Source organism: Stegostoma tigrinum, chromosome 10 (genome assembly GCF_030684315.1).
Source record: "Stegostoma tigrinum isolate sSteTig4 chromosome 10, sSteTig4.hap1, whole genome shotgun sequence".
NCBI lineage: Eukaryota > Metazoa > Chordata > Chondrichthyes > Orectolobiformes > Stegostomatidae > Stegostoma > Stegostoma tigrinum.
Window position 1 is genome coordinate 84,035,200 of NC_081363.1, and position 15,613 is coordinate 84,050,812.

Below are 15,613 nucleotides of genomic sequence, written 5' to 3' on the forward strand. Positions count from 1 at the left end.
AGGTAGCGAAGAGATATGAACAAGTTAAGTGAGTAGGCAACAAGATGGTAGACTGGAATAATGTGAAGAAGTGAAAATAGAAAAGCAGAATGAAAAGTTTTGCATATTTTAAAACAAATGATGTATGTTTGTATAAGGAATGAAGAGTGTTAGCATGAAGAATCAGCTGGTGAATAGGAAAACAGATGTATGGAAAGGTATACAAGGGAATTTGTGTATTGGAATAAAACGTGTTGCTCCAATTTTACAGAGCTTTATTGAGACCATGTTTGTGAGCAGTTCTGATCTCTATTTAAGAAAATATAGAATTGCATAGGAGGCAGAAAAGCTCAGTTTCACTAAATTAGTGCCTGGGATTGGGATGGTTGTTGTATGATGATAGATTGAGGAATTTGGATCTGTATAATTCCAGAGTTCAGAAGAATTACGAACTGATCTCATCAAGACATAGACAGAGGCTTGACAGTGTAGGGGAATCTAAAACACTGCAGTACAATCACTTGATAAGATGCTGATAATTTAGCACTCAGTTAAGGCAAAACAATATCAATCAAAGAGTTGAGAGACTTTGGAATTCTCTACCTTAAAAGGTACCATCACTGTCTGCGTTTAAAGCTGGGATAGGCAGATCTGTGCTATTTCAAGTCACAAGATGAGGGAAGTGGGCAGGAAGTGGGGTTGAAGCTCCAGATCAACTATTAATACATTAAGTAGCAGAGCAGGCTCAGTGGACCGTATGGTCTCCTCCTTTTCTCGTATCCTGGAATAGGAGACAGGCAACAACTATCATGGGCTCAGACAGACCGGGAATTAGTGCCTTTACATAGCAACTTAGCTAAAAGTTCTCCCAGACTGTGGATTGAGATTTTCACTTAGTAAAGTGAATCCAGGAATGAAAACAGACCATTATTTTGGATTTTTGCTTCCATAAGACATCAGGGACTTGATATATATGCTTTTCCCCTGTATATGATTAAGAAAATAAGGATAAATCAAGAATCAGGATGCTTACATACTTGTATCAATGAAAGAATAGTTGACTTTTATAATCAGGTGAATTTATAATTTTCTGTAGGAGCAAATTGGATAGTCATGATTGCTACGTGTGTATTTGTTTGTATATTTTACTTTCAGTTCGGTTTCTTTTCTTTTTCAGGTCTGTAACCATCCAGAACTGTTTGAACGCCAAGAAACTAAGTCACCTTTTCATATGTCCCTGAAACCGTATAATATTCCCAAACTTATTTACAGAGATGGGCAGATCAATCACTTCAACCATTGCCGTAACAGGTCAGCAAGCATCAATTCACAATTATCTCCTCTGTACTTCAGAAGCCACAACAGTACCATTAAAACAAACCCATGTTAAACTATTATTTTTGTGTGGTAAAATTTGTTCTATTCCTGTAATGCATCGGAGAAGGGAATGGGATGTCAAATGGAAAGTTATCCATTCCCCAACACAAACCTTTCAGGCACCTACTAACAGCATCAGCAAGTCAAAGTTGCTGCTACCCTTCTAGCATTAGAAAAGCATTGTCAAAATTCCCAAAGCAGGTAACCTGTGCAGATCCTTGGTGACATTACTGATTCATGGTAGGCCTATGCTGAATATCTATCTTCTGGCACCTTTAGCCTGAACAGACTCACTTTTGTCATGTTGAATCCTTGTAGCTGAAGTTAAGGGACACTGTATTGTCTGGACTAGATTTGAAGGTTTGCCACAGCTGTGGGAAGTCCACATCTAATCCAGAGTTCTTGTTGGACTGATTTTGTTTCTGGCTGTGGTGTGGATACTGCAAATTTGCAGGAATATCTGGAAAAGAGATTGAGAATTTACTTGTTTGTGGGGATTGTGTATGTGAATGCTTGCAGGTTTGTAGAAATGAATAGTGTTGCCTGGCTATGTAGACCCACCAGTTCTTTGTGGCTGCCGTTTGCACAACCTTATGTAGATTGCTTCATTTCTCATTGATCATTTTCTTGGATTTAGGTGGTTACGAGTCATTCTATCACCATTCTCCCCAGCCCACATTCACCAGTCTCTATTCCATAGAAAAGGTAAGAGTTCAGTAGATGTCTTCCAGAACTTTGTCTGGGTATTGGCTGCCGGATTGGTAAAGAAATGTTTCTTTTGACTCAGGTAATGATGAAGGAAGCTGCTTTTCTTTTCTGCGATTCATAGATGTATCACCGTCTGAAATGTCAAATGTGATGCTTCAAGGAATGCTTGCAAGGTGAGTGCCATCAGTTTATTCAATTAGATTACAGATGAAATTCATTGGGCAAACCTGAACCCTTGTACCTGTTGTTACAAATTTTGAAGACTAGGCTGAGGATATCAAGTAGTCAAAAGATCAAGAATGAGGGATCATAGGTGTGAGATTAACAGACAAATGGATGAGAGTAAAAGACAATTATCTAGCCTTGTGGAGGGTAAACTCCATAACAAAAATAGACTGGTGATGCCACCCAGTGAGGAAACTCATCTGAGATACTGTCCTTTGAAGAAACATATGGTTGTGGGTGAGCAAACAAGAGATTAAAAGGCTATTTGATTGCCAAGTCATAATGAAACCAGTTGAAGCACTGGATGGGTCAAAAATTGATGCAAAAAGAAATATTAAAAGGACTGACTTAATCTAATGTTGAAAAGTCACCTAGATCCGATGAGGTGCATCCAAGGATACTGAAGGAAGTGAGGTTGAAAGTTGCAGAGAGTCTGGTTGTAATTTTCCAATCCTCCTTTGATAGCTGGATGGTGGCAGAATTGCATGTGTTTGTTCAAGAAAGTGTTCTTGGTAAACCCAGTTAATACAGGCCAGTCAGCTCAATATCACTGGTGGGAAAACTTTTAGAAAAGTTATTTTGGGACAAAAGTAACAATCTCTTGGGTGAATGCAGATTCAGCACAGATTTATGAAGGAATTTGTCATCAACTAACTTGCTAGAGATTTTTTGTTGCATCAGTAGATGATTGATGAATTTAATGTGGCTGGTATGGTGCATATAAACTTGCCAAAGTTACTTTATTTAGTTACAATGTACTTTCTACTGTGACACTCAATCTTTCAGCAAAGTTAATGCTGTCGAATAAAAAGGACAAAGGATTATGGCATGCAATTGGCTGACAAGAAACTATAACAAAAGCAAAAATTGCTGGAAGAGCGCAGTGGGTCTGGCAGATCTATGGAGAGAAATCAGAGTGGATTGGCCGTGCTAAATTGCCTGTAGTGTTCAGGGGTGTGTGGGTTATAGGGGATGGTCTGGGTGGAATGCTTCAAGGGGCGGTGTGGACTTGTTGGGCCAAAGGGCCAGTTTCCACACTGTAGGGAATCGAGTCTAATCTAAAATTGAGTCTAATCTTAACATTTCTGGTCAAGTGACCCTTCCTCATAATGATAGCCATAAAAATGCCGGTTTATATAGCAGAGAATATGGTAGTATGGGGGGGATAAGGAGTAAAGTATATGTGGGCATAGAGCCCAGAGAAACAGAACAGACATTGGATTTAGTGTCCACAGTTCTTTTAGTTTTGACAGAAAACAATAGTATTTTCTTCTGGACTGGAAGAAGGTGTACAGTGGAATTCCACAGAGGTCAGTGTTAAGATTTCTGCTTTTCCTGACACCTATTAGTAATTGACACTTGGGTGTCCTAGACGCAAGACAAAATTTGTGAAAGGTAGAAACATTGGAAGTTGTGAACCCTAAAGAGACATGCTAAACTTCAAAAGGGCATAGACAGTTTGATCAGACAGACAGGTAACACATGAAAGTTAATTCAGATGAGTATGAAGGGAATCATTTTTTTTTTGATAAGGTGGAGAGACTACTTTTAAATGCATGATTGTTCAGGAGTTAGAGCAGGAGGATCAGAGAATATTTATGTACAAGTCATTTGATCGTGGCAGGTCATATTGAAAAGTGATTAATTAAACGTACAGCATCCTGGGCTTTATAAATGGGACTTTACAAAAGCAAGTTTTCAAAGAAACACAGGTCTAGCACGAGCTTTTGTAACTTGTGTTAACCTGTGTTTCTTTGAAAATTAGCTAGGACTTAGCTGGAATATTGCATCCAATTCAGTTCACTCCACTTTTGGAAATACATAGAGGTTTAAAGTTCAGAAAAGATTGACTCGGGCAACATAGGTAGATAGTTTTGATAAATGTATTCAAAATCACTTGAGGTCCTGTGAGAGTAGATAGGAGTGAAAGCTGTACTCATTGGTAGAAGAATTAAGATCCAGAGAGTACTGATTTTAGGTGATTGGTGAAGGAAATATTAGCGACTTGAAAAATTGCAGGAGTGCAGATGATTGCTGATTTTGTCTGTGTTAAATGAGCAACTGAAAAAGTTTTTAAGATGGTTAGCCTCCCCACGATAAGCTGTTTTCCAGCTGTTTCCTCTGCCTTTTTCTGACCTGGAATTGGTTACAAAATGCATTACTTTGTTGAGCTTGTTTCAGATTATATTCCTGCACTGTTAATGTTAAAGAGTGCTGGAGAGGAGTGGGTAGTAAATGGGTTGATATAGATAGATTGAACTTTCTGTATTATGTTGAGTATTGCTATTCTGACCTACAGAGACAACCTGTGTTTTTTAGGTGCACTAACTCTTAATATGGATGATGACATTCAGTACGTCTCAATGTTACCATTTCCTCTCTGCAGATGGTTAGCTCTTTTTTTATCACAGAAGGCTGCCTATAGGCTTCACCATGCACGCAGTTGGCGAGAGTGTGAGGTGAAGAGGCAACACCTGAACAATGCAGACCTGATCATATGGGTGGATTCCTGCACATCTTTTCCCAACATCCACAGCAGTAGAAGTTTCCAGGTAAGAGAGAGAATATTTGTAGCAGAGAATACAGAAACAGTATGTCCATTTTTAAAAACATCCAGAGCTGAGTTAGAAGTAGAGATAATATTCATTGTCAGCCTTCAAACTGCTGGCTTGAACACAACTGCTAGCAGTGAAAGGAGGAAATCATCCCTGTGTCTTGAGGCACTTAGAGTCATATTCGTACAGCATAGAAACAGACCCTGCAGGCCAGCCAATCCATACCAACCATAATCCCAAGCTATACTAGCCCCAACATCCTGCGCTTGGCCCTTATCCCTCCGTTTTCTTGGTGATGTATGTGCAACGCCAAAAGAATTTGGTTGTGTGGGATTTCATAACCTTGCAGCTACCTTTCCTGTTAGCTCTGTATTGTCAGCAGGCATTCATTTACTTTTAACCACTTGTGACCGCTGATCCCTACCAGAGAGAGATGATTTTCTTGGGTGGAAGTTACCAGGAGTGTCCATGTAGTTCTGTCAAGTGGGACCATGCAGTGAAAGAAAGCAGCTCAATTTAATATCAGACACTCAAAACAAATTTAACCTGTGTTTTTAAAAATGCAGCCAATTGTCAGCTGTTGTGAGCTCAGTAGCACTGGTGTGAACTTTGAATTAGTATGTCTTTTTGCAAGTGTCCTGCTTATTGCTAGCTGTAGTGCTGTTTCTGTGTTTGAGTTTCAGTACAGTCCATGGTAGTGATGAAATGACTCTGACAGTCTTTGCACATGTGGGCCATTATGTGAACCATTAGTTGACATACTTGAGACTAGTTTTCTTTTTCATGTTTGCAGTTCATTTGGCCAACAATTACTGGTCTGACAAAGCAGTTACATAAGGCCATTTATTAATTCAAAGGTTCATTGAGTTATCTAATAATGTACTGGAGTCAGGGATGTTGGGAACAGATGTAACCTACTTCAACTGTGTGAGATGTTTGAAAGCTGAATCCTGAAATTCTGACATCCCAAATTTCATATTGGAACTCTGATTCAAAGCATGTGCCCTTCTATGTGCTCTACAGATGGAGGATCCACCATTCATTTTTCATTTGGATTACTCATTGATAATACACAAATGTTCTGTCTCACAGGATCTTTGTTTTACTGGCTATTGCAAAGCAGTAATCAGCCACACTCAGCACCTTATCCATCGACGAAAATTGGCTACCTCATCTGTCCGTCACAGTCAGCCCACAGAAATGCCAGCTTTCCTCTACAACAGCATACCCAAGGTGAGCATCCAAGTTCATTCACTTTTGGTTTTCACTGTCACAGTGGGAGCATTGAAAGCTGGATATTATAATTAAGTCCCCTACCCCTTCAAAAGAAACTGGGGGTGAGTTGCACAAGACCAGAATCGTGTCACTTTTTTAACCTTGCGAAAAAATGGGCATATGGGGCAATCAAGGATTCAGAATATCAATTTCAGACTGTACCAACTGTGCTTCTACACCTGCATTTCTCTCTGACCCTTTTCCCTATCCCCTGTCCCCCCACACTTTAAGGCAGTAGATGAGGTTGAGATAGAAAGTGTTCCAGCCCCCAGACTAAGACCAGTTATCGTTATGCCAATGAATCACCAGAATAGATGGATGTACCTTCTGTCCAAATTGCTGTAATAAACAGTGCTATTTAGATATTTTCAAGTATTTATTTATTGCACTACAAAAGAATTAATGTAACTAACAAGATTGGATCAATGGTGTAAGTATTTTATGGGAAGTCAAATGCTCCTGTTAGTTGATTTGCAATGGCTGTGTTTTCAGAGCTCTAGGTCTATAAATAGATAGTATTGTTTGTTTTCTGGGATGCTGGAGAGAGTTAGATTACTGTGGGATTTGCTATACCTGTGTAAACAGCCAGCTGTCTCATTGCTGATAATGTCTATCTCTCAGCAACCAACCAGCAGAGAATACTTTTTACATGAGTAGGACGATGAACGTTCTTTCTGTGTTCTTTTGTATGCTTGCTCTGTCCTATTTGCCTTTATTACAGCATGAATTTATTTATTTATTGTTGGGAAATGAGCACTTATTGCCCATACTTAATTGCCTTTGAACAGGTGGTGAAGTGTTTCTTATTGGAATCACTACAGGCCATGTGCTGTTGGTACACCCACACTCCTATTAGGAAAAGTATTCCAGTATTTTGACTCCGCCATGGTGAAGGAACAGCACTATAGTTACAAGCCATAGAGGAGTGTCTGCAGTTGATGGTACCCACCAAATGTCTGCTGATGTTGTGTTCCTTGGCAGTCATAGTCACGAGTTTGGAAGTTGGTATTGAAGGAACTTTGGCAGTCTGCTGCACTACATTTGTAAATGTTACACGCATCAACCACTGTGCAAAGGTGGTAAAGGAAATCCGAGGTTATTGTGGATGAACAAGTGGGCTGCTTTGTCTTCGATATTATTGAGCATAAGTGATGGTGGAGCTGCACTTGTTCGGGCCAGCAGAGTATATTTAATTATACTCTTTAATCTGCATCTTGTAGATGGTGGACAGGTTTTGGGGACTTCAGATGTGTGGCAACTGCTGAAGAATTTCGCTCCTCGTAACCTATTTTTTAGCCTTTTTAGTGTTTTATATTAGTATCTATTTGGATTATCCCATTCAGATTCTGTTTACCTATTGTGTGTCTACCCCATACCCTGAATCTAATTGCACGTAGAATTGCCCTCCAGCCATATATTTTTTGCTGCTCTTCCTTTTCTGTACTTAACCAGGAGTATCATGTTCTCGACTGTAGGAGCTTCATTCAGAAGGTTCTCATCTAAGCTTCTGTATTGCTTTTAAAAAAAGACATTTTGTCCAAGCTTTTCATCTTGCACTCAGCAGAGCAATTCACAAGAACAGAATCAACTGTAAGATTACCGTACTTAGTTGTTGACAGTTGGACTCTGTTAGAAGTTTTGCCATGGAGAATCTACAAATTAATAATTGACTGACAGTTAACTACCAGGCTTGGTTTAAATTCTACACTAACAGGTTGACTGCTGAAACATAGTCACTGGCTCATTTCTCAGGACAATCACCTATTGTGTTGAATTGAAACAGTTGCAATTCACACGGATGTTCTTTCTGCCTGCAAAGCACAGAGCCTGGCATATTAATATGTCTTCCAGTATACACGTGTGCCACACTAGAAGCCTGAACAGCTATCCCAAATTGATTGCCATTGCAATTCTTCACACATTCACGTTTATCCAGAAAATGTTGTTCTTTGCGGGATCATGTCTCAGCTAGGACACTGCTGCAAGTTTTGCAAGTGCAGGACAATTGGGTACAGTCGGTCCTTTCCTTATTGCAAGCAGCCACAGGAATATGCTGTTTGATGTGATCTACCAGTCTTTGTGACTTATAGTCTACGCACCAAGCATCATAGACCTTATTACATATTTGTGTGATAGGCTGAGCGTTTTTTTTCACTGAATGGTAGTATCCTCTCATGCAGTTGTAATATTGGCTTTCCCTTTAAATTAATAGTCTAATGAGTTGTCCTGATGAGTGCAAGATGAAAAGCTTTTAAGATTTTTTATTTTTTTTTGTTAAGCAATACTGAAGTCATGTACTAACAAATTACTGTTTGGACAAAAATAGTTTCCGTATCCTTATTGGGAGATAATCCTGTTTCTGTCCATCACATGTGATTTTACACAGTTATGATCCCCTTCGAGATTGATAACTTAGTTTTGATTTTCCCAGTAACCAATGGAAAGAATCATATATCCAAGACGTTACATTTCTAAGACTTTCACTCAAGCTCAAATCAACAGAGACTAAACACATCTAGGCAGATAACATACCAAACTACAGCAACAGTACTTCCCAATTAAGTAATTGACTGAATTTTTTTTCTGAACCATTTAAGCGTTACACCATGCTCTCAACAGATCTACAGCGTTGTAGCTTAAGACCCTTTTCTCAGATTCCTGTCTCTGTACAGCTCCAGGTGTCTTTAAGCACCCTTTTGAAATTCCCTTGATTTGAGTTTTTGTCTCAAACTGACTTCCAACTCCAGTGACTTATTACTTAAATCTGTTCTCTTCCCAAACAGAGATCTAAATTTTATAGGCATCCTGCTCTGAAAATAATCTGTTCTCTGCTGCTGCTTCTGTCAACCCAAAAAGCTGCATTTAAAAAGACCAGCTTTCCTCTTTTGTGCCAAAGTGTGAAGGATGGGTCGTTTATTGCTGAAGGTTTCAGCATCTTTCCCCACAGAAACCAAATCTCACAGACCTATCTCCAAGACAAGTTTGTTATGATTTCACCATTTAATGTTTATTGAAACTTAGCTGTTTTACCTTAAACGTGATAGTTTAAAATATAACCATCTTATGAAATCTCACATGCATAACACTAGCCCTCTAAAATGTAAGAAGAAATACAGCAGTGTCAATTTTTCTTTAACGGTATCAAAATATAATTTTGTAACCCTTATGAAACTATTGGTACATAAATACAGGTATCACTGAAAAGGGGGACAATTAAGGCAGCTTTTCATTTTGCCTGATCAGGGCAACAGTTTATACTACAAGAGAAAAGGGCACTGATCCGTTTGATAAGGTATTCCACGTGGAAGTAACAAGGAATGAGAAGCTCCTCAGGTTCTAGGATCATTCAAAACGGGTACATGGATTATTGAGTGCAGTCTGTCCTCTGCTTATGGCAAATAAATAAAGAACATGCTGTTTGCCTCAGCAACTCCTTGATTGAACCATGTGGCCTGCACATTAGACAACACATCAGTGCTGAGCACTGAAGTTCGTATACATAGTTGCTTAATTGTTTGGTAGGCAGATCCTGTGGGCTATGTCAGAAGATGATGTTTGCTGTGTATCATTCGGGCTCACATATAGACCCGAGGTTGCCATTTGGGAACCTGGAGTACCTCAAATTACCCAAAAAAAAGTCAAAATTCAAACAAGATGAGCAAGCCATTTTGTGCTGCTGTGTAGTGTCTACGTGAGTGGTATTCTGCATCAGTGGGCTATTGGTGTCAGTCCAAAAAAATCCTTCCCGCCACACAGTTGAGCAATGTTGTCCATGCATTTCAATGCCACAATGATGCCAGGTATGTATATGTATATCTGAACCTTTGATTAATCAGCCAGCGTGTTACTTTAGTTGATCATAGTGGACATTGAGGACAGAGTACAGACTGTACTGCATCATCTTGCTTGTATAAAGCACAAAGCAATCTATTTGCATTGAGTCCACGGTTTGAAGCATCTGTTCAATAATTGACTGTGATAATATCTCTGTGAGTGATCAAATTAGGATAGCTCATAACGCAGTCATTTCATGCTAGAAGCAACACACATTCTGCAAGCTAAAGAAACATATCCAAGTCTTGCGTCTCCTTTGAATTATCCTTGAGTCTTGCTTCCACCATTGGCCAATCAGTCAACTTGCCATTTTCTCCTACAAAACAATTTGTTGCAATTTTTTGAAATTTAACATACTTGTAACATACTTCAGGACAATAAAACCATAAGCAATAGGAACAGGAGCAGGCCATTCAGCCCTTGAGTTTGCACTACCATTCAATAGGATCTTTGCTGATCTGACATTCCTCACATTTCCTTTTCTGCATTTTCCCTGTAACCCTTGAATCCACTACTGATTGAGAATCTACCCATCTCCTACTTAAGAACACAAGGACATCTCCCCCACAGCTCTCTGGCAAGGAGTTCCGAAGAGATTCCACCTCATTAGGCTAATGGAATGTTGGCTTTCATTGTAAGGTGGCTGGCATGTATGAGTAGGGAAGCCCTACTGCAATTGTGCAAAGTGCTGCTGCCCCCCTTTATTCTGAGACTGTCATCTGGTTTCAGAAAAAAAACTCTCGCATGAGGGGAAACCTTCTCCTGGTATTGACCGTGTCAAGCCTTTTGTTTCAATGTAGCCAAGTCTCATTCTTCTAAATTCCAGTGAGTACAGTCTCAATCTGTTTCGCTTTTGTTCATCTGGTATGAAAGGCAATATCGAGATCATCCTAGTGAACCTTCTCGAGCTGCCTCCAATGAAATGGTATCATTCCTTACATAAGGGGATCAAAACTGCTCTCAACTCCAGAACTGGCCTTACCAGCACCTTGCACAGTTGCAGATGGACTTCTCTACTCATACATGCCAGCCTCCTTGAAATTAAAGCCAACGTTCCATTAGCCTTCCTGATTACCTGCTGCACCTCTGTACTGGCTTTCTGTTTGGTGCACAAGTTTCCCCAAGTCGTTTCTGCAGCCCAAGGATATCAATGTGGATTTCACAAGTTTCAAAATCTCCTCCTTCCCCCGACCACATGCTAAAACCAGCCCAGCTAGTCCCTGCCTCCCTAACCATGCCTGCCACCCCAAGCCCCACCCCCATCCCCTACCCACTAACCTCATTCTCCCCCACCAACGTCCTCCCTGGACTGACCTATCCCCCTCCCCTAATTCCCCACTTACACTTGCCTTCACTGGCTCTAATCCCGTCTCTTTGTCTCATCTGTCTGTCTCGTCTCACCCTAACTTCACCTTTATCCATCTTCTATTGGCCTCCCCCATCTCCCTATTTATTTCAGAATCCCTTTCCCCTCCCCCATTTCTGAAGAAGGGTCCCGACCCGAAATGTCAAGCTTTCCTGCTCCTCTGATGCTGCTTGGCCTGCTGTGTTAGTCCAGCTTCACACTGTGTTTTCTCAGATTCTCCAGCAATGGCAGTTCCTGTAGCAAATGATGTATGTCAGGTTGAAGAAGTAACGTGGCCAAAACATCAGGCAAACAAACTGCTCTTCATTACTTCAGTATCTGCTGGGACGCTGAACTATCAGAACAGACAGAATAGGCCGTCTCCCTGCTGCCCTGTAGTTCTCCTAGCTTTCGTGCTCAAATTAAGCAGATTTGATTATTGTCCGGCATCTAATGCAGATTTGTTTATTTTTTTATTGCCCAATGAGTCTTAGCTATTTATCTGCTTTGCAAGGAGACCTGTTTCTGCACGAGATGTGAGCCATTGCTTATTGCATTGAGATGCATATGTTCTTTTAGAACTGTTCAGCACTTGTGGTTCACAACCAGGCGGGGGCAGTTCAGCATTGTGGTTTATTTAGGCCCAGGAAATGTATACTGCCTCTGTCGTTTTACAAAGGCAAAGATTGTGTAGACCTTGGAATAAACAACTTAAATTGCATGTCTTTGTAAATTTGTTCTGAATCCCAGTTTGTGGAACTCCAGTCAGCTCATTAACAATAACAATTAGAGCATGGGTTGCCATAAGATGGTGCTGGTTCTCTGTCGTGCTGTCCTCAAGAGATCATTAACCCAGTTCCAGTCAGTTCTCTAGTAATTACTGTCATTGTCTGGAATTAAAAAAAACCCCTATAGAATAGATTAGCATCTTAGTCATAGTTTATAGGCAGCAATCAAGTCCAGGTGCTGTTGAATCCAGCCTCTGCGAAGAGGAGGAGACTGAGAGCAGATTCTGGCATTTATGGAAGCTGGCCGCACTTCAGTGTTTGCATTTCCTGTCCGCTGTGTTCAGTATTTGCCGTGTGTATACGGACTGTTTGCTCAGCAGTTTGTTCTTTGGCAGGATTAGTTGTGAAGAGCCCAGCCATCCATCTGCAGAAATGTGATAAATCAGAACTTGAAGCTGGGCCAGGAAGCGACTACCTCAAGCTCGAAGCACAACATATATTTCATTCAAAAGAACTACAGAAGCACAAACCTGAGCCTGATTGGGTTCAGCTTTCAGACGTTGTAAGCTGATGTTACACGACATGGATTTGAACAAAGAACAGAAATTGCAGCTAAGTTGGCAGTGTGTGGAGATAGAGCCTCACTGGTCGCTTGAATCTTTACCAATTTCAGGATCATGTGCTAGTTGCAGATTATTTGCAAATCAATCAGGTGTCCTGGCTCAGAGTTAGGGACACTTCCACTGCACCACATTCAAGTTAAGCTTGTGGATTCTAGTCCTTACTGGTTTGATGCCATTGCAAATGCTAACTTATTGCTGAGCACTCTTGTCTTAACTGTCCAAAAGTAACAAGGATAAAGCATCAAATGTAACTCAATGTACATAATATTGACTTGCTGGCAAGTTATTAATGTATATTGAAATGTCGTAACAAGTGCTTAGAAATCTGTCAGCCTCATGCAGTCCATTTTTACTTGCTCTCTAGCTTGAAACCTTTGTGGCTGTGAGACCAGATGATATCAAATTCTCAATGTAAATGTTTAAAATTGTGCTCCAAGCTGCATAGATTTGATGCAGCATTTCTTTTGTAAGTCAGTGTCATTGCCTTTGCAAGCCAGAATTTTTTTAGCCATTTTCCAGTTGAACAGTAGTTCGTTATAATCAGATTTCTGGCAGTCTTCCTGTATCGCAGTTGTGAATTCCTTAAACAGCTGAATGTATGAATAAGGGGAAGGAAATACTTGCTCACAGCTTTATACAACATTAATGGTAACCTTTTCAGGGTGTTCTTAACAAAAACAAAGCAAATGGAATTTTAAGTTTTATCACAAAGTATGGGTCATAAAAACCAAGAAGTAATGATGAACTTATAAACAAACTTCAATAAAATCCAAGCACTGTGCATTTTTGGGCTCCATGTTGTTGGAAGGGTGCTAAGGCTTTAGACTACAGAACAAATTCTTCCAGGTACTACATGGTATGAGGAAACGGAGACAGACTTCAGAAGGTGGGTCAGTTTTTGTTGGGAGGGTTGATTTTACAAGTAGTGTGACAGAAGTGTTTAGAATTATGAAAGCCCGAATTGAAGAAATAGAACAGACTCTTTGCAGTATTTTAAAGAGTCAACCATAGTTGGTGATGGGAGAGGGAGGATTCATTATCTACTTTCAAGGGATGTGGGCATCATTGGCGAGGCCAGCATTTGTTGCTCACCCCTTTTGAATCAAGTGGTTTGTTCAGCCAAATCAAAGAGCAGTCAAACACATTGTTGTTGATCTGGAGTCGCACGTTGGCCAAACCAAGCATAGAAGGCAGATATTTGTCCTAAAGAACATGAATGAAATAAATGGGTTTTACAACGATCAACAATGCATTATGGTGATGTTTAACTTTTAAGTTCAGATTTATGAATTGAATGTAAATCTCACCAACTTTTGTGCGTGTGCGCGCGAGAGAGAGAGATTTGGAAGAGAATATAGAAGGAACGCTTAGTAAGTTTGTGAATATCGCCAAAATTGGTGGCATTGTAGACAGTGAAGAAGGTTTTCCAAGATTACAAAGGGATCTTGATCGAATGGGTCAATGGACTGAAAAATGGCAGATGAAGTTGAAACTAGATAAATGTGAGGTACAACAAACAAGGGTGGAGGACCTTGGGAAGTGCTGTAGAACAGAGGGGCTTAGGGTTGCAGGTACAAAATTCGTTAAAGTTTGCATCACATATAGACAAGGTGGTTAAAAAGGTTCTTGGCATGCTTGCCTTCATTTCTCAATCCTTTGAGTAAGGGGTTGGGAGAGCATGTTGAGATTGTACAGGACATTGGTGAGGCCTCTTCTGGAATGCTATTTCTAGTTCTGGTTGTCCAGTTGTAGGAAGGATATTATCAAGCTAGAGAAGATTCAGAAGATATTTACCAGGATGTTGCCAGGTATGGAAGGTTTGAGTTGTAAGGAAAGGGGGTATAGTCTGGGACTTTATTCGCTGAGTGTAGGAGGTTGAGAGGTGACCTGATAGAAGTTTATAAAAATAATAAGAGGTATAGATAGAGTTGGTGGTAGTTGTCTTCTCCTTAAAATGGAGAATTTCAAAACTAGGGGGCATGTTTTTAAGGTGAGAGAAGAGAAATTTTAAAAAGAGACATGGGACAAATGCTTTATGCAGAAGATGGTTTGCATGTGGAATGAACTTCCTGAGGAAGTGGTGGATGCAGGTACCAATGTAACGTTTAAAAGACATTTGGATGGATATGGGCCAGGCAGATGGGACTATTTTGGTTTGGGGTTCTATTTGGCATTTACTGGTTGGACTGAAGAGTCTGTTTCCGTGACTGAGTTTTTTTTGTATGTTGTGATTTCGATGCATTTGTTTGTTTTGCTTTCACATGCAAAAGGACTAAATTCATTGAATTAGTCTTAAGTGCACATGCTATGTAGCCCCATACTTGATTTACCATCACATTTAAACAATAGACAGTGCCACATCTAACCTGAACAACAGTATTAGCCTTGACCGCATAACGTAGCTGTGCTATGAGCTTGAAACCCCAACTTGGATACAAAGCTGCACTCTTACTAACTGAGCCAAGCTGAAGCCTTTTCGTAAGCCTAAATCAGGTTGCTGTAGCCAATACTCACGTCAGTTACATGGCTTCTTTGTATTTTGGCTGGTGGTACTTAATATGTTTAATTTATCTCCTATGTTTTCCATCCAAAGCTGCTGAATCATCTTTGGTGCAGCACCACATGTGCAATCATAGGGTTCTTGGTTAGTACAGAATTTGAGCATTGTTGAAAAAAGACATATTATGTAACTTTTTATCTTATACACATCAGGCATGCTGGAAGCTACACATGTCAGTACACAGGGCATTCAGACAAAGAATGTATGCATATTTTGCATCTCTTTCAATTTACAGTATGTGACAGCTATTCTTTAGTTCGCTGCTCAAGACCGTCACCAATCAGTGTCACTAACATGGATTAAAGGTTAAACAAACTCGGGGCAGGGAAAATCAATACAGTTTCAAGGTCAAATAACATGACAGAATGAAGGAAGTCAGGAATCTTACTTGAGGAATGGCAATT

At 40.1% G+C, this 15,613-nt stretch overlaps 1 protein-coding gene across 4 annotated transcripts in view; it reads left to right on the forward strand.

Moving 5' to 3' along the window:
* Positions 1-15,613, forward strand: part of ino80 (INO80 complex ATPase subunit) — a 177,304-nt gene that overhangs the window by 84,324 nt on the left and 77,367 nt on the right. For all 4 annotated transcript variants that reach the window (XM_048537886.2, XM_048537889.2, XM_048537887.2 and 1 more), the window contains 5 exons: positions 1,157-1,290; positions 1,994-2,061; positions 2,144-2,237; positions 4,676-4,841; positions 5,937-6,077. In XM_048537886.2, the coding sequence (XP_048393843.1) occupies positions 1,157-1,290; positions 1,994-2,061; positions 2,144-2,237; positions 4,676-4,841; positions 5,937-6,077 (603 nt within the window). The remainder of the gene's footprint in view (positions 1-1,156; positions 1,291-1,993; positions 2,062-2,143; positions 2,238-4,675; positions 4,842-5,936; positions 6,078-15,613) is intronic.